Raw genomic sequence first — 19510 nt, 5'->3', positions numbered from 1 at the left:
GTTGTTCTTCACAAAGAAGAGTCAACCTGTGGAACTCCTTGCTCCAGGAGGCTGTGAAGGCTAGAACTAGAACAGAGTTTAAAGAGAAGTGAGATAAAGTGATGGAGGTTGGGTCCATGGAGTGGTATTAGCCAGGGGGTAGGAGTGGTGTCCCTGCCCCAAGTTTGTGGAAGGCTGGAGATGGATGGCAGGAGAAAAATGGCTTGGTCATTGTTTCGGTCCATCCCCTCCAGGGTCCCTAGTGTTGGCCACTGTCGGCAGACAGGCTATTGGGCTAGATGGACCTTTGGTCTGACCCAGTACGGCCATTGTGGGCTCAGGGTCAGGGGTCTCAGTGGACCACCTTGATTTTCATGCACACCTGCTCCTGGGTGGCCAGGCTGGCAGCTCTCGTGCCCTAGACGGCCACTGTCCTGTGCCTAGTGCAGAGATCATGGACGAGGTCCACGATATCCGCACTAGCCCAGGCGGGAGCTCGCCTCTTGCGGTCCCGGGCAAGCTCCCGGGAGCTGCCAGCCTGGTCCCGGGAAGAGGGGGAGGGCTGGGGGGCTCGATCCGTGACAGGTGCAGGGTCTGCTGGCTCGGTGCTGGCAGGCTTGCACCTGGCACGGGAACCGTAGCCAGCCCGTACCCCTTTAAGGGGTCCGGGGCTGGGAGGGGGGCAGACGAGTTTCCCTGGTGTTGGCCAGAGTGGCCACCAGGGAAACCTGGGGAGGGCTAGCCTCCCACTAGTTCGAATTAAGGGGCTACACACCCCTTAATTCGATCTAGCTAGTTCGAGCTAGGCTTAATCCTCATAAAATGAGGGTTTCCTAGTTCGAACTAAGCGCTCCGCTAGTTCGATTTAAATTCGAACTAACGGAGCGCTAGTGTAGCGCCTATGAAAGTTAGTTCAAACTAACGTCCGTTAGTTTGAACTAACTTTGTAGTGTAGACATACCCTTAGAGTTCTTTGAAGGGGTTAACAAACATGCGGACAAGGGGGATCCAGTAGATATAGTATACTTGGATTTTCAGAAAGCCTTTGACAAGGTCCCTCACCATAGAATCATAGAATCATAGGACTGGAAGGGACCTCGAGAGGTCATCGAGTCCAGCCCCCCGCCCTCAAGGCAGGACCAAGCTCCCCCTACACCATCCCTGACAGATGTCTAGCTAACCTGTTCTTAAATATCTCCAGAGAGGGAGATTCCACCACCTCCCTTGGCAATTTATTCCAATATTTGACCACCCTGACAGTTAGGAATTTTTTCCTAATGTCCAATCTAAACCTCCCCTGCTGCACTTTAAGCCCATTACTCCTTGTCCTGTCCTCAGAAACCAAGAGGAACAAATTTTCTCCTTCCTTCTTGTGACACCCTTTTAGATATTTGAAAACCGCTATCATGTCCCCCCTTAATCTTCTTTTTTCCAAACTAAACAAGCCCAGTTCATGAAGCCTGGCTTCATAGGTCATGTTCTCTAAACCTTTAATCATTCTTGTCGCTCTTCTCTGTACCCTTTCCAATTTCTCCACATCTTTCTTGAAATGTGGCGCCCAGAACTGGACACAGTACTCCAGCTGAGGCCTAACTAGTGCAGAGTAGAGCGGCAGAATGACTTCACGAGTTTTGCTTACAACACACCTGTTGATACAACCTAGAATCATATTTTCTTTTTTTGCAACAGCATCACACTGTTGACTCATATTCAACTTGTGGTCCACTATGACCCCTAGATCCCTTTCCGCCATGCTCCTTCCTAGACAGACGCTTCCCGTCTTGTATGTATGGAACTGATTGTTCCTTCCTAAGTGGAGCACTTTGCATTTCTCTTTATTAAACCTCATCCTGTTTACCTCTGACCATTTCTCTAACTTGCTAAGGTCATTTTGAATTATGTCCCTATCCTCCAAAGAAGTCGCAACCCCACCCAGTTTGGTATCATCTGCAAACTTAATAAGCGTACTCTCTATCCCAATATCTACATCATTGATGAAGATATTGAATAGTACGGGTCCCAAAACAGACCCTTGAGGAACTCCACTTGTTATCCCTTTCCAGCAGGATTTAGAACCGTTAACAACCACTCTCTGACTACGGTTATCCAGCCAATTATGCACCCACCTTATCGTGGCCCTATCTAAGTTATATTTGCCTAGTTTATCAATAAGAATATCATGCGAGACCGTATCAAATGCCTTACTAAAGTCTAGGTATATGACATCCACCGCTTCTCCCTTATCCACAAGGCTCGTTATCTTGTCAAAGAAAGCTATCAGATTAGTTTGGCATGACTTGTTCTTCACAAACCCATGCTGGCTATTCCCTATCACTTACCAAAGGCTCTTGTGTAAATTACATGGCCATGGGATAAGAGGGAAGGTCCTTTCTTGGATTGCGAACTGGTTAAAAGACAGGAAACAAAGGGTAGGAATAAATGGTACATTTTCAGATTGGAGAGGGGTAACTAGTGGTGTACCCCAAGGGTCAGTCCTGGGACCAATCCTTTTCAACTTATTCATAAATGATCTGGAGAAAGGGGTAAGTAGTGAGGTAGTAAAGTTTGCAGATGATACAAAACTGTTTAGGATAGTCAAGAGAGAAGCAGACTGTGAAGGACTCCAAGAAGATCTCACCAAACTGAGTGATTGGGCAACAAAATGGCAAATGAAATTTAATGTGGATAAGTGTAAAGTAATGCACATTGGGAAAAATAATCCCAACTATGCGTACAGTATGATGGGGGCTAATTTGGCTACGACAAATCAGGAAAGAGATCTTGGAGTTATCATGGACAGTTCTCTGAAAACTTCCTCACAGTGTGCAGCGGCGGTCAAAAAGGCAAATAGGATAGTAGGAATTATTAGGAAAGGGATAGAAACTAGGACCCAGAATATCTTATTGCCCCTGTATAAAACTATGGTACGCCCACATCTTGAATACTGTGTACGAATGTGGTCACCTCACCTCAAAAAAGACATTTTGGCCTTGGAAAGGGTTCAGAAAAGGGCAACTAAAATGATTAGGGGTTTGGAACGGGTCCCATATGAGGAGAGGTTAAAGCAACTGGGACTTTTCAGTTTAGAAAAGAGGAGGCTGAGGGGGTATATGATAGAGGTCTATAAAATCATGAGTGGTGTGGAGAGGGCCGATAAAGAAAAGTTATTTATTAGTTCCCTAAATAGAAGAACTAGAGGACACCAAATGAAATTAATGGGTAGCAGGTTTAAAACTAATAAAAGAAAGTTCTTCTTCACACAGCGTGTAGTCCACCTGTGGAACTCCTTGCCAGAGGAGGCTGTGAAGGCTAGGACTATAATAGAGTTTAAAGAGAAGCTAGATAATTTCATGGAGGTTAGGTCCATAAAAGGCTATTAGCCAGGGGATAAAATGGTGTCCTTGGCCTCTGTCTGTCAGAAGCTGGAGAAGGATGGCAGGAAACAAATCGCTTGATCATTGTCTTCGGTCCACCCTCTCTGGGGCACCTGGTGCTGGCCACTGTCGGTAGACAGGATACTGGGCTAGATGGACCTTTGGTCTGACCCAGTACGGCCGTTCTTATGTTCTTATGTTCAGTATTTCAGCGAGCCCCAGACTCATCTCCGAAATTTCTGCTCCTGTGAATTTTGAGTCTAGCCTGAGCTAAAGTTAACAGGGGCTGTTTAGTGATCAAGGTTAAATGCAGAGATTAGAAAACTGTCCAGTTGACAAAAGGAAATTACAGTGATGCATTTCAGCAGTGTAAGCCAATCATGCATACATTCATTGGTAAGGTATTCTACCTAGAACTGATGAAAGGAAAGGGTTCTGAAAAATAAAAGGGAACACAGAAGATGAAGGTGTCATGCCTTTCATTAGAACACCTGAGTATGTTAAATCACAATTCTCTGTGGTTGAGAAAATGAGTGATTGTTACTAATACACACTCTAGGGCTACGTCTACACTGGCCCCTTCTTCGGAAGGGGCATGCTAATTTCCAACTTCAGAATAGGGAAATCTGCGGGGGATTCCTTGCAAGTAGGAATAAGAGATCCTCCGGAAAAGGGCTTTATTCCGGAGGATCGCGCCAGTCTAGACGCTCTTTTCCGGCTTTTCCCCAAGCTGGAAAAAAAGCGGCGGCCATGTTTATTTAAATATCCCCCGCGGATTTCCCTATTCTGAAGTTGGAAATTAGCATGCCCCTTCCGAAGAAGGGGCCAGTGTAGACGTAGCCATTGTGTAAATCTCTGGAGTTTGGAGACAAGCTCTTTGAGGTCTTAAACTCAATACCTCTACTGGATTGTCTGAGTCTGCTGACTTTCAGGACACAGTGTTTAAATCAGACTCTTCCCTGATTGGCTATGGAAAGGATGGAAAGAGAGTTATTACTTGAAGGAGATGGAAATATTTGACAAAGGGAACATCTATCCATTGAGTAGATCTTATACATCTTGGCTGCGTCTAGACTGGCAAGCTTTCCACAAAAGCATCCGCTTTTGCGCAAAAACTTACCAGCTGTCTACACTGTCCGCTTGATTTTCCACAAAAGCACTGACGTTCTACTGTCCAAAATCAGTGCTTCTTGCGCAAATGCTTTGGCGTTCCCATTCGGGAAAAAGCCCTTTTCCGGAAATGTTTTTGCGCAAGAGGGCCAGTGTAGACAGCTAAAAACTGTTTTGCACAAAAAAGCCCCGATGGCAAAAATGGCGATCGGGGCTTTCTTGCGCAAAACGGCGTCTAGATTGGCACAGACGTTTTCCGAAAAAAGTGCTTTTGCGGAAAAGTATGCGTGCCAATCTAGACACTCTTTTCTGCAAATGCTTTTAACGGAAAAGCTTTTCCGTTAAAAGCATTTGCGGAAAATCATGCCAGTCTAGACTTAGCCCGTAGGTTGTCAAATAGTACATATTGGAATACACACTGACACAAGTTAATAATTATACAATACCAAAATATGGCTCTCATGCAACATCATAGTTCCACAGGGCAGTGATCTGTCTGGTAAACTGCAAGGTGGGTTTTTTTCAGTACATTCGTTCACATCTATAATTCCTATATTTAAACACATCCTACAGAGCTGTAAATACTCCAGGAATGTTAGGATTGGAGTACAGATGGCACCCACATCCCCATCCAGGCCCTCGACCACCGGGCTTCTGTGTATATTAACCAGAAGGGGTACTTCTCGATGGTCCTGCAGGCTGTCATGGACCACTGAGGCTAGTTCACAGACATATATGTCGGGTGGTCGAGGAAGGCGCACAACTCTGGCATCTTCTGCAACTGGAGTGTCTTGAAGTAGCTGCCCACCAGAACTTTTTTCCCCGACTGCACCATCAGAGTTGGGGACATGGACATGCCCATGTTCATGGTGGGAGACATAGCCTGCTCTCTCTTGCCCTGGCTCATGAAGCCCTACACTGGCCAGCTTGGCCACTCTAGGGAACAGTACAACTACAGGATCAGCAGAGCTCATATGGTTGCTGAGGGTACCTTCAGGCATCTGAAGATGCAGTTCAGATGCCTCCTCATCCTGCTGAACATCAGGAAATGGAACATCCCATATGTGGCGGACGCATGTTGTGTCCTTCAAAATATTTGTGAACGGAAGGGGGAGGCATTCTTGCCAGGGTGAGGGGCAGAGCCTGACCCGATGAGCAGGCCTTCAAGTAGCTGTACAAAGCTGCCATCCAGCAGGCCCATCAAAAGGTCATGCACATCCGGGAGGCCCTGAGGGAGAGTTTCTCACAAGAACCCCAGTGACATTCTCCCCTGGGCCTCCCTACCAGAGGCTTGTGCATCACTCCTCTCTGCCTTTCCTCCCACAGCCCTCCCTTCATCCCCTTCCTCCCTTCCCCTACAGAGACAATAAAAAAGACTGTTTTGGGGGAAAAAAACGTTGTGTATTTTTTATTTGGGGTAGAAGTAACTGGGAGGGACTGGGGAAAGTACACGGGGGTATGTCTACACTACCCCCCTAGTTCGAAGTAGGGTGGGGGTAATGTAGTCATATGGAGTTGCAAATGAAGCCTGGGATTTGAATTTCCCGGACTTCATTTGCATGAAGCCGACCGGCGCCATTTTTAAATGCCGGCTAGTTCGGACCCCGTGCCGCGTGGCTACACGCGGCACGGACTAGCTAGTTCGGATTAGGCTTCATATCCGAACTAGCTGTACGCCTCATGGAACGAGGTGTACAGCTAGTTCAGATTAGGAAGCCTAATCCGAACTAGCTAGTCCATGCCGCATGTAGCCGCGCGGCACGGGGTCCGACCTAGCCGGCATTTAAAAATGGCGCCGTCCGGCTTCATGCAAATGAAGCCCAGGAAATTCAAATCCCGGGCTTCATTTGCAACTCTGTATGACTACATTACCCCCCCTAGTTCGAACTAGGGGGGTAGTGTAGACATACCCTGGGTGAGAAGAGGAAGGAGAGGGAAGGGGAAGGTGGAGGATGAGAACCTTGGAGGAGGAGGAGGGAACTGGAAGGAGGAGGAAGGGGGAGGACAGGCTCAGATTTGGAGTTGGGAGTGGCGCTTGGCTCTGGTGATCCCGGGGTCAGGGAGCAGGGGTTAGGAGAGAAGAGGGAGGAGCAGGAGCAGGAGCAGGAGTAGGAGCAGGAGCAGGAGCAGGAGCAGGTGCAGGTGCAGGTGCAGGTGCAGGAAACATGCTGGTGACTAGGGACTGCACAGCTGTGCACATGGTGTGGCCCTGATCCAGCATCTCCCACCAGGTGTCTCACCACAGCTGGATATCTTTCTGCAGTCCAGGGTCAGCTCCGTGCATCAGAGTGCACAAGGTGTTCCCTCTGGAACTCATCCATGGGTCTCTGGTGTCTGCGGGTCCCTCAGGTTCAGGAAGTTGCCCCGGGTAGTGTTGACTGCCCCTCTCACAGCTGGTTTGTGGTGGAGAATAAAAAGAGACGGTCACTCATCGGAGGAGATACTATGCCTGAAGCCTTCCCCACACCTCTGAGCCGAGAGCGACAGTTCTAAGCTCAGACGAAGGCGATGAGCTTGGAGCAAGACCATGTGCAGTCTAGCCAGTGGGCCCTTCTCTGTAGGTGCACAGATGTCCAAGGTGGTGGAGCCTCACTACCCCCACATCCTGGGGACAAGCAGGCATGTGAAGGTGCCGGCCAGACTGGGATCCTGTGGGCAGGCGGGGGGCTATGGAGTGGCTGGGCTTCCCTCCATGCCATGCACATGCCAGGTCCAGCAGTGGCGACATCCCCCAGGGAGAGGACTTGTATCCCTGCCCAGTGAAGGAGGGGAGGACACGGTGTTGGGGGGAGGTGTGTGTGAGTGGCAAATGTTCCTGTGCCTCGCTGCACTGTCCTCAGGAGTGGATGCTGCCCCGTCAGTGTGGGCATGTCCGTGTGCAGGTCTGCTGAGAGAGTGTAGGTGTGTGTGTGTGTCCATGTCCTCAGCCTCCTTCTAGTGGTGGCTGGTGGAGGGAGGGTGTCCCACCCCAGTGTCATGAGTATGGAACACCCTCCCCAGACATCCTGTGGCCAATAGCACAAGGGTCCTCTGGTGCAGCCTGCTGGGGCTGTGTGCCCTAGAGTGATGCTGCACCTGCTCCCACACACACAGGCTGCTGTGCGATCCTCTGGCCACAGAGGCCAAGCGACAAGTGCGCCCCAGCCCCTCACTGCCCACCACCTCCATCCTGTGTGTGTGGGGAATGTGATGGTAGTCACCTGGTGTGGCTTCCCTGGCCTCAGACATGCCTGAGACACATCTGGGGTGTAAGGTAGTGGCTCCAGAGTCTGCATGGTCATGGTGCTGGACTCGTCCGGCTCCTCCTCTTCCTCCTCTTCACTGGCTCTGTCCCCAGGAGGATGATGATAGGCGTCTTGAGCCCCAAGTCCACTACCGGGGGAGAAGGGACTGCTCCGCACCCCCAGGATGTGGTCCACGGCCTCATAGTAGGGGCAGGTATGGGGTTCTGCCCTGGAGTGGGAGCTGTCCTCTCAGGACCTAGCATATCCCTGGCAGAGTGCCTTTACTTTCATCCACACCTGCTCCTGAGTGTGGAGCGATCTCATTTGCATATTTTCTGCCGATCTGTTTTGCGCTAGGGGTTTTTGCGCAAAAACAAGCAGTGTGGATGTTTTCTTTTTGCGCAAAACCCGCATTTTCCACAAAATTGGTAACCTCCGCACATAAGGATCTTGTGGGGAAAGGGGGTTTTGCGCAAAAAGAAAATGTCCACACTGCTTGTTTTTTGCACAAAAACCCCTAGCGCAAAAACGGATTGGCAGAAAATATGTGAAGAGATCCATATTTAATATATATTTAAATATACTGTACATCGCAACTCACTTGCTCGTTAAAATTATAGAAATTCAGTGCACTTGTTATGATAACCATAACTGTTGTGCTTAAATGAAAATTGCACTTTGTTTCTTAGGTTATGAATCAGCAGGTTCTGAAGACTGAGATACAATTTGAGTTAATATGTGTAGTGTATGCAGTACAAACCAAAGATACAAATCCTTTGCTTCCTCGAATATTTCAATTCACATATTCAGTTAGCTGCTCTGTGGTATTGCAAAATATCCTCCATTACTTGAAAAACTTGGCTCTTCCTCACTTTTTTGTAATATTGGCTGGCTGATTGCTGGAAGAGCAACAAAGTGGTTGAAGGATCCCCTTAAAAAGTATCTGATACCTTTCTCAGCTTGCTGAGAAAGTTAGGCATTTTGCTGATCTCTGCCAGGACAGTTAAGCTACATGACAGCCAAGAGCAATAAAAAGGGTGATTAAACTTTGAAGTAGGAATAAGAGATCCTCCGGAAAAGGGTTTATTTTCCGGAGAATCACGTCTAGACTGGCTCTTTTCTCCGGCTTATCCCCAAGCCGGAAAAAAGCGGCAGCCATGTTAATGCAAATACCGCGGGGGATATTTAAATCCCCCGCGCATTTGCCTATTCCAAAGTGCAACATTAGCATCCCTTTTCCAGAAGGGATGCCAGTGTAGACATGGCCTATATGTTTATGGAGACAAGAAGGAAATATTGTAGGAAATCTCTGACAAATTTAAGGTCCAAATGCTGCAGTCATGTCAATAGTGGGTAAATTATACATTGGGACAAATCATTGCTCTTGATATGTAAAGCTGCCAACTTGTGCAGGCTGGAATTCTAAGACCAACTTCTGATTACTTGTTTTATACAGAATTTAAATATTTAACTCTGGATTGTATTTCCATATAATAACATCCAAAAATGTAGCTCAATCAGCTCTCTAACAGCAAATTCAGAGTGTGGCTATGGAGCTGCTTCTGAAGCTGTTCTCTGGCCAGCTTGATTCTGAAAAATCTTGTTATTGTTCACAAAAAATATCCTCAGTAGATCACCACTTCACCAACCAGATATGACAGAATTCTGGGTCAGTGTTTTACAAAATGTTTTCTCTTGGGGCTAAATTGTGGCTACATTATTCCTGCAATGATTGTCGCTGACATCCCTTGTGAAATCATCAGAGCCTCGATAAGGATACATTTAGTCTAATGGGGCTACTTTAGTGATTAAGACAAGGAGAGTTGGCACTTTGTTGATGACATTTGCTAATTCTTTGGAGTTCTAGGTGTAGTGATACATTTCACTCCTTTTAGGTCATGATACCATTGTCTGTGCTAGCTTATGGGAAGCACTGATCTTGCTTAAGGAAAATGTTTTATATTAGCAAGGTGTTTGTTCTTGCTTAGTCTAAGTAGTCACTATGACTAGACAGTGGAGTCCACTGGCCTCTATTGCACAAAATATTATGCACAATAAATGTATTGAATGTCATGGAGTTGCACCAAGGTGAATTTAGAACTATATTTTAACAACATATTTTGAACCTTGTGTGGTCATTTACACCTGTGCAAATTGAATGCACTACCATATCAGATGTACACTCACATTTCGCACAGGTGTAAATGACCACATAAAATACAGGAAGTCTCCAACTTACAAACAGGGTGTGTTCCCAAAATTCCTTTGTAAGTTGGTTTGGAACTTGGAATGCATTCTCCCATAGGATAGTTAGGTTCCCAGGCTAGCCCACAAAAGCCTATTTAACCCACACTGTAGCTGAAATACTATATATTTACAATGAAAAATAGTAGAAATAGTTTTTCATTTAAGCTTGAATGATGGAGCTTGAGGAAAGGCAAGTTTAATTAGAGGCAGTTAAGGAGGTAGGTGGAGATTCTGAAGGGGACTTCTGGGCATCCCTTGGCTGATATCCTCCTTCATGAGCTCTGTTCCATCTTCGGCCACCAGCCTTGCCAGACCTATCTCCCAGTCACCCTCCTTCCCCCATCCCCTGCAGGTTGCACCCAGCCTTTGTTCACCAGAAGCATAGGCCAGAGGACTCCGGAAGAGCAGGGGAGAAGGCGGCATGCAGCCATCAGCTGCAAAGAAGCACTGGTTTCACCTTCAGTGCACCGTTCCTCTCCAGTCATTGGCTTCACAACCATCGTCTGCTCCTCTGGAGTCTTCTGCCCAGCGCTTGTCTACCCACCACCACGTGTGTCTTTCTGCCTGTTCTCCAAGGCTACAAGTGAGCTCTTGTTTGTATGGATGGATGTTTTTAAGTCAGATGTTTATAACTCAGGGATTGCCTGAACACAGCCTGGTGACATCAGGTAACAGTCTGTCATAGATTACATCCATACACACAGTGATGAAAAATATATTCATTACAAATGTAAAGGAAAATTAATGTATAGGAAAACTTGAGTATTGAAATTTCTCTGGTATTTTGCCATTCATTGATCTTTCTAGTCAAACAGGGCTTGTTCCCTAATAGTGATGGAAGAATGCAAATAATGAAGTCACAGGGAAACAAAATGGGCCATGTTGCAAAGGCTGGGGAAAAGCTGGGGATGATCGGCGAATATCCTGCTTCCTGTATTAAACATTAATGCAGAGATCCAAACTAAAGTGCAGTTGTTCCTGGTTTGTGGTCAGGGAAAAATAATGGTGAATCATCTTCAGAACCAACAGATGACATAAAGATGGCCCATGGTGAGTAGATTACAAGCCAGCACAGCCGCGCAGCGTGGTCTGCACACGCGCAGTGTGCCGAACCGCACAGCTGGCAAGCGGGACTCGCTGCCACTTGGTGAGTCCCTGATTATGGGCCTCACTGTAACATTCATTTTCCTCACAGAGACAGTACAGGAGCAGAAGCTCAATAGAATGTGTCATATAGCAACATGCCTTACCTTACCTGGTGCCTTCTATGATATATGGTTTTGTCTGCCGGGTTGCTTTAGCCAACAGAAACAGAAGCCACAAAGGACATTAGAATGTATACCTCTTCCCAGCAACCCACATTCCACCCATGTTGAAGATAAAGAACCTTGCCCTATGAGACCCAAGATACCATCATTCATTTGCCTGAGGCAGAGATGAGGAAAGAAAAATCTCCCATAGCCATCAGCGTACTGTTGCATTTTGGGTGCACAGCTTAGTGACAATGGAGCTAAGCTGCAGCACAAGGAGTAGGAATAAGATCCTCCGGAAAAGGAAAAGGGCGCTTTTTCCGGAGGATCGGGGCCAGTGTAGACGCTCTTTTCCGGCTTTTCTAAAAGCCGGAAAAAAGCGGCGGACATTTTTATTTAAATGCCGCGGGGGATATTTAAATCCCCCGCGGATTTCCCTACGACGACTCATGAAATTTACATGCCCCTTCCGGAAAAGGGGCCAATGTAGACGAGCCCCTAGTGTTCATTTATATTGGAAAAGTGGTCTCATATCTGTCTGAACTGTTTCCCTTTTATGACAGAGTACTGTGATTTTCTAGGGATCTAGTAATTGAAGTATAGTCAAGGATCTGGATCTTATACTTGCCGACAAATTGATTCTTTAAGGTATAAGAGAACACAACTGGAGATGAACCCTGAATCTAAAGTTTCTTTTTATTTTCAGGATTATCTGCACAGGTTCTTTCCATCTATTAATAAAGTAGGTGGTTGGGGCTTAGAAGAGAAAATTAAAGAGATGCAGAAATTTTTCCACCTGACTGTAACAGGAAAATTAAATTCACAAACAGAAGAAATGATGGCACGGCCAAGGTGTGGAGTCCCTGATGTATTAGATTACAGCACATTTCCAGGAACTCCAAGATGGAGGAAGAATGTATTGACTTACAGCTTGGTTATATGCCACGTTTGTGCATTTTGTTTTGTTTTAATGCTGTCATATTATTCCATGCCTTAAATGACAATAATTTCTTTTCTTTTGCTGCTGAAAGGATTCTGAACTATACACCTGATCTGCCTCATTCTATGGTGGTGAAAGCGATCAAAAAGGCATTTCAGGTGTGGAGTGATGTGACTCCACTGAGATTTCAAAACGTTGCCAGGGGAGAAGCGGATATCCTAATTCGTTTTGCACATGGTGGTGAGGCTACTGCTATGTTTTTAAGAATCCATGAATTACATTTATTTAAAGTTGAAGCTATACTTTAAAAGCTTACATGTTTTCATACCCAAAGGCTGAAGAGAGAACAATTATTTTCATTCTGAGTTCATCCGATCTTTATCATGTTCTGCAGTTTTATATTTGTGTATCAGTTTAACTAATCAACCATCACAAAATCCCTTGGAAGTTCAAACTGTAAAATGAGGAAAATAGTGTCAACGTATATGTGATTGTAAAAGTACTCCTCTGCTAAGATCATTATTCCTATATATGAGCAAACAAGGAGTCTTCACACTTGTGAACGGTTTAAACACCTTGGTCATATGCCTCAAAAACATTTTTTTTGCCTCATTAGAGACAAACACAAATACAACAGAGCTTCTTTCCACTGTAGTCCAACGCAAGGGGGACTATTTTGGATTACAGTTTTATTTTAGGCTTCCAAGAAGTCTGAAAGGGGGAGAATGTGTGTGTATACGCACACATGCACATACTTTAGTTCCTCTCTCACTACAACTACAGGGCACCCCTCTTTCACAAAAGCCTATGCAACTGAAGCACCGATTAGCATATTGTCATGCTTCATTTGCATAATTCATTAGTGGCCATTTTTGCGCAAGAGTCTTTGTGCAAAAAAGAGCCATCTACACAGCTCCTTTTTGCAAAAAACACCCTCTTGCGCAAGAGCTATTCTTTCTGAAAAAATTGAGAAGAATGGCTCTTGTGAAAGAGGGTGTTTTTGCCCAAAAAGGAGCTGTGTAGAGGGCTACTTTTTGTGCAAAAGCCTCTTGCGCAAAAATGTCCCCTGATTAATTATGCAAATGAAGCAGGGAAATATGCTAATCTGCACTTTGTTTGCATAGGCTTTTGTGCTAAAGAGATGCAGTGTAGACATACAAGTGTTAGTCTTCCTCTTAAGTGCTGTTTACACTAGAGTTTTATTTTGATAAAGCTATGTCCCTCGGTCGGCCGTGTGAAAAATCCTGACCCTTGAGAGTCATCTATACTAGCCAGTGTAGACTAGTGGTAGGTCAAGAGGAGACTTCTCCCATTGGCCTAGCTACCCCTTCTTGGGGAGGTGATGTACCTCCACCAAGGAGAGAACTCCTATTACTGTGGGCGCTACTTATGCTGAAGTGCTACAGTGGTGCAGCTGTAGCATTCTGAGTGTAGCCAAACCCTTAAAGATTTATCCCCAAACATCCAATAGTACAATAATGTTGTACTGTCTTCCTGGGTTATGAATTTTTGACAACTGTCCTGCAAATCCTTGAATTCCAGCAAGAAATTGTAGCCCTTCTTATAGGCAGAAGAGGAGAGTCAACCTTTTCCATCCAACCTCCAGCTGAAGATCCAGACACCTCAGCCACTCTTACGGGAGATTCTAACAGAAGACACATTAAATTAGTTTACCAAATGAGAGGCTCAGTTTTTCAAAGCAGTGGTTCCCTAAAATCATTCACTTGAAGTAGCACAGGTAGTGCAGGTAGCATAATCTATCCTTATTATTGCCCAATGCTGTCAATTCTAGGACCTTGCCTTCAGATGCTTATAACTTTGCAAAACTTAAGCCAGACATTTTCTCACTTGGTTTCAGCCTCAGGCTGAAATTTTGGAAAGTTTCAGAGAAGATGATTCAGCCATTACTGAGAAAATGCCCTCCATAAGACAGAAGTCCATGGGAAAAAATAGTTTGCAATCATGGAATTAAAAACCGTACCATAATGTGCACACACATGGGAGCTGAGTTCATTGAACAGGCAATCTTAAATGTGACATTTCCTACCTTTTGAATGTTTGACTTTGCAACCTTAACATTATTTTAGTCTCATTTTAATATATTATTATCTACAATGAATAAAAGCAAATTCTAAACTTCAAGATATGTAACTGTGTTTAAAATGAATCATTGTGTTAATTGATGACATATTAATTTCCTTTCCTATGCAGCACACGGCGACCAATCTCCCTTTGATGGAAGGGGAGGAGTACTGGCTCATGCCTTTGCACCAAGCCCAGGGATAGGAGGAGATGCTCATTTTGATGAAGCTGAGAAATGGTCACAAAATCATATAGGTAAAGTATTTCCTGTGCCCGTCGCAACAAATTCAGCTCCTTCTACACAAAGCCCTGGCATTTTCTTCCTATAACTGTTTGTCCCTCTCTCTTATATATAATGTAACATACTTACCTTTGCCTGCCAGAGCATATATATAAGGTCTGTATTCTGTGGAGCTCAAATCACTTTACAAAAGTGGGAGAGCAATATTATCCTGGTGTTTTTGTAAGTTAGACACAACTTTAAGTGATTGTCAAAAGTGATCTCCATTAACAAAAGGAGAGTCAGGAATAGATTGCAGGTTTCCTGACTTCCCATTCATGGCCTCTGAAAAATTCTTACTAAAACATGGGAGAGCAGATAAACTTAAATTAAACCTATAGGATTTCATCACAATGAAAAGATGTGAATTCTTCTGCTTGTGATTCTCTGTTCCATTGTATGTTAACAATTCTTTTCCTCTTTTTATTATATGAAAAATTTAGGAACAAATTTGTTCCTTGTTGCTGCTCATGAATTTGGCCATTCTTTGGGACTGGGTCATTCAAATGTTCAAGGTGCTCTGACGTACCCTATGTATCGCTACTGGGAACCAAACACCTTCGTCCTTCCAGATGACGACAGACAAGGAATTCAGCGATTATATGGTAATTTCAGTGTCAGATGTTAATTTTGATATAAAAAAATACCAAAAAGGGACAGATTTTGTCATACTTTAAGTACCTTACTCAGACAGCCAAACTGATTTGAATGGTCTACTCTCTGAGCAAGGTACTACTCAGTGAGAGTACCTAAATTTAGATCAAGCCAACATGATATACTTTATCCCTTCCGCCTATTCTTTCTGGAGTCTAAGAGTAAGCTGTCCATATCGCAAAACCACCTAATAGAGTTATAGACCGGGACTGACAAAGGGTCCCCTACACACCAGTGCTTTGCAGAAATCAATGATGACATGCTGCTAACCTAACTGCCAGTGAGTAGTACCTTGCTCTACCAAAGAGGATATTGAAAGCAGTATGGCTGCTTGCTGAATGTGAGATTGTGTAATGTGGCTGTGTCTAGACTGGCCAGTTTTTCCGCAAAAACAGCTGCTTTTGCGGAAAAACTTGCTAGCTGTCTACACTGGCTGCTTGAATTTCTGCAAGAACACTGACGATCTCATGTAAGATTGTCATTGTTCTTGCGGAAATACTATGCTGCTCCAGTTTGGGCAAAAGCCCTCTTGCGCCAATCATTTGCGCAAGAGGGCCAGTGTAGACAGCACAGTACTGTTTTGCGCAAAAAAGCCCTGATGGCTAAAATGGCGATCGGGGCTTTTTTGCGCAAAAGCGCATCTAGATTGGCACAGATGCTTTTCCGCAAAAAGTGCTTTTGCGGAAAAGCGTCCACGCCAATCTAGATGCTCTTTTCTGAAAATGCTTTTAACAGAAAACTTTTCCATTAAAAGCATTTCCGGAAATCATGCCAGTCTAGACGTAGCCTGTAAGTATGGCAGAATCTGGCCCTCACATCACTGTTCTCGGGGTCAGGACCTACTCATTCTAGGTTACAGTGGCAAAACTGTGCTCTAAAACTATGGCACTTGTGTGTGAACATTTGCTTCCATCAGACACTTCACAAAGGGACAGCAATCATGGTACATATTTCTCTGCATTTTGTCTCAAACAAATACCTTATTATTTCCGTATTTCTATTCCACAGGCAGAAAAAGAGAAAACTTCTAAAGAACCATGGTGTTTTTAAAGAGAATGAAGAAGTCAGCAAGTGTACTTTTCTTTCACACCAGAAATGTTTCATTTTATTTCTTTAAATGGCAAATGTTTGAAGATCAATTTCTGCTCCTATACATTTAGGCTACGTCTAGACAGCAGTGCTATTTTGGGATATCAAAAGTATCCACAAATAGCTATTTCGCATCTTTAAATGCACCCATTACTTCGAAATATATTCCGGTGTCTCTGTAGCCCTCGTTCCATGAAGGTTAAGGGACTTGCTGGAATAGCGCTTTATTCTGAAATTTCAAAATAATCTATTTCAAAATTAGATTGAAATAAGATATGCAATTTGCGTAGCTCAAATTGCGTAGCTTATTTTGACCTACGGGTGCAGTGGAGATGCACCTTTACTGAGATTTGAAAACCTCTTTAAATGTATTCAGTAGTTTCTATGAAAATAAAAATTCTCCCAGCACTATTCTGCCATCCTACATTCCTGTCTGTCAAACGCTGGTGGTTTGCATTTCACTGGGGGGCTCGGTGACTACTATATGGTCAATGCATGCAGGACAAAAATTGTCAGGTGGGTGCTTGAAGTGCATCTAACATCACGATTTAGGCTCTCTGTTCCCAGCCCATTCCCTTCTCCTCCTTACTGCATATACATACCCAGACTCTGAGTACCCTCCACAAGGCCCAGAGAAAGCATGTAAGGCAGTGAGTGGTTCACAAAGTGTGGTCTGCAACCATCTTGCAGGTAAGCTGCAGGCTCTGGGTTCACACACCCCTATACTGGGGAGCCTACACTGGTGCTCCAGCTCTGCAGCTCCCCTCTTGGGGGAGGATCCTCATGGGCCAGATCTAGCTCATGGGGACAGGAAGCAGCTCCATGCACTGCCACTCCTCCTCCTCTGAGCTGGGGGATTGGCAGTGCAAGAAACTGTTCACCTGAAAGCTTTCCCTGCTGCTTCCATTGGCCAGATTCATGGTGCCTGAGAGCGACAGGAGGTACAGAGCCAGGTAAGTGTCGTCCTCCCCGCCCCACCTTCATATCCAAACTTCACACTCCCATTCCCGTCAGGCACCATTACTTTTTACCCTGCAAGGTAAAGTAAGGGCTGGCAGAGCCTTGAGAAGATTGGATGGGTGGCTCACGGACTGGTGGTGTTATCGAGTTAACATCAAGTCAACTCAGGGATGGTCTAGACAGTATTTGGTCCTGCCATGAGGGCAGGGGACTGGACTCGATGACCTCTCAAGGTCCCTTCCAGTGCTAGTATTCTGTGATTCTATGATTCAAGCCTGAGAAATTCTTCCTCTTGCTGAAGGGGTAACAAGATGAGTCAGAGCCCTAGGCACTCCAAGAAAATGACATACATACCCCTGTAAGCTCCTTTTCCTCCTCCGTGTCTTGGCCAAACCCACATACGGCCAGACCTTCAAATATGTTCAAACCATGTTCATATATGTTATGGACTGTTATAAAGAGAATGTGATCAACTGTTCTCCATGTGGACTGAAAGTAGGAGAAGTAGCAATCAGCTTAATCTGCAGCAAGGGAGATTTAGGTTCAATATTAGGAGAAACTTTCTAAGTAACTATAAAAACAGCTAAGCTACGGAGTAGGCTTCAAAGGGAGGTTCTGGAATCTCCATCACTGCAGGTTTTTAAGAACCAGTTAGACAAAAGTGTGTAGGAATACTTGGTCCTGCCTCAGCACAGGGAGCTGGACTAGGGGGTCTTTCTAGGTCACTTCCACCCTGCATTTCTATGATTCTCTGTAGAGCTTAACTGGTGATCATCACAGCGAAACTGACCCTCCAGCCTTCACCCAGCTCCCGTCCAACGTGAATTATTAACAAATGAGCTGGTCCCTGATATAGAGAAGTCATAAGACCAGTGAGCCTAGCAGCCCTGTCAGTGATATCTCAGGACAGCCATTCCCTCATAGAACAGTGGGGGAAGCTAGGGGATCCAATCGTTCCTCCCTGATAAAGGTCTGCAAAGCACAAACAGGGACTTAGCTTAAAAAAGCAGAGATGCCTTCCCTCAATCACTATTACAGGCACCTATCCTAAGTCTGTAAGTAAACACATGCAGTTCTCAGATAGCCTTCTGACCCAGAAAGAGGCTAGACAAGAGGGAGGGTAACTCACCTGAACAGTCAATGCCACTTACAGCCCAGAATTCATCAGCAACACTGAATTCCCAGAAAGACAAAGTGAAGATGATAAAAAAAACCGGACCCCATATCACTAGCTATAGGGTTTAGATCTAGCTTGGTGTGTATCACAGAAGAGTGGTTAGAGACCCCCAAGAGGCACTGGACTGAGGGTCTTCTACCATCTTAGTGGAGAAAGGGCAAGGGAGAAAACCCTGCATACTGGTTACTTACAGTGGATCTTCTGGAAACCTCAACTTCTCTGAGGGTATGTCTTCGCAGCAAAGTTATTTTGAAAAAACAGCCATTATTTCAAAATAACTTCACTAGTATCTACACAGCCAAACTGCTATTTCGAAATTCATTTGAAATAGCGGAGCACTTATTACAAATTTGGTAAACCTCATTCCATGAGGAATAAAGCCAAATTCAAAATAGCTATTTCGAAATAAGTGCTGTGTAGACACATCGAAATAGGGGGCCTCCAGCCTTCCCAGGGTGCCCTGGTGGCCACTCCAGCCTCAACCAAGATCACTCCTCTCCTTCCTCCCTCCCCGGAGTCTTTAGGGGTTGACTCTGGCCACAGTGTCTGTGCCAGTTCCAAGCCTGCCAGGCCAGAGCCAGCAGTCACTACCCCTGACCCAGTGGCCCCAAAACATGAGCCAGCAAAGACTGGCAGCCAGCCCTCCACCACTCGCCAGGAGCAGTCTGCCAGCTCCCAGGAGCCTGACAGGGGCTGGAGAAGGTGGGAGCCTTCCTGGTCCAGGGTGGAGATCATGGACCTTATTCAGGTTTGGGGGGATTGCCCCCAATGTCCATGATCTCTGCACTAGAGAGAGGAATGCTGCCATCAATGGCAGGATAGCTGCCAGCCTGGCACTAAAGGCCACATGTGAACCCAGGAGCAAGTTTGCATGAAAATCAAGTTGGTCTGGAGAGCCCCCCAACCCTGAGCCTTGACCTTCCCCTCCCCTTTCTTCCCCTTGCTTCCTCCCCCCAAGTTTTCCCCCTTCCCTCTCCCCACCTCTCTTCTCCCCTCTCCCGCCTCCTTTCCCCAGTGTCACCAGAGTTTCATTCTCCCCCCTCTCCCCCGGGGTTTTGTTAAATAAAGATAGTTTGTGTTCATGAAAATACGTGTATTTTATTTGACATCAGGAAGGGGGCTGAGGGAGAGGTAAGTGGAAGGA

The 19510-nt window shown here is 45.5% G+C and overlaps 1 protein-coding gene across 1 annotated transcript; it reads left to right on the top strand.

Annotated features, from left to right (window-relative positions):
* The first annotated feature begins 5311 nt into the window (after positions 1 to 5311).
* On the top strand, positions 5312 to 17036 carry LOC142823587 (matrilysin-like). Its single transcript, XM_075914863.1, has 6 exons — positions 5312 to 5536; positions 11891 to 12114; positions 12216 to 12414; positions 14311 to 14461; positions 14930 to 15091; positions 16149 to 17036. Exons 1-6 carry the CDS (start codon positions 5312 to 5314, stop codon positions 16169 to 16171), a joined length of 984 nt encoding a protein of 327 aa, XP_075770978.1. The 3' UTR covers positions 16172 to 17036.
* The last annotated feature ends 2474 nt before the right edge of the window (positions 17037 to 19510 follow it).

This window comes from Pelodiscus sinensis, unplaced genomic scaffold (assembly GCF_049634645.1).
Source record: "Pelodiscus sinensis isolate JC-2024 unplaced genomic scaffold, ASM4963464v1 ctg109, whole genome shotgun sequence".
Taxonomy (NCBI): Eukaryota; Metazoa; Chordata; order Testudines; family Trionychidae; genus Pelodiscus; species Pelodiscus sinensis.
This window is presented reverse-complemented; position numbering and strand designations above follow the sequence as displayed.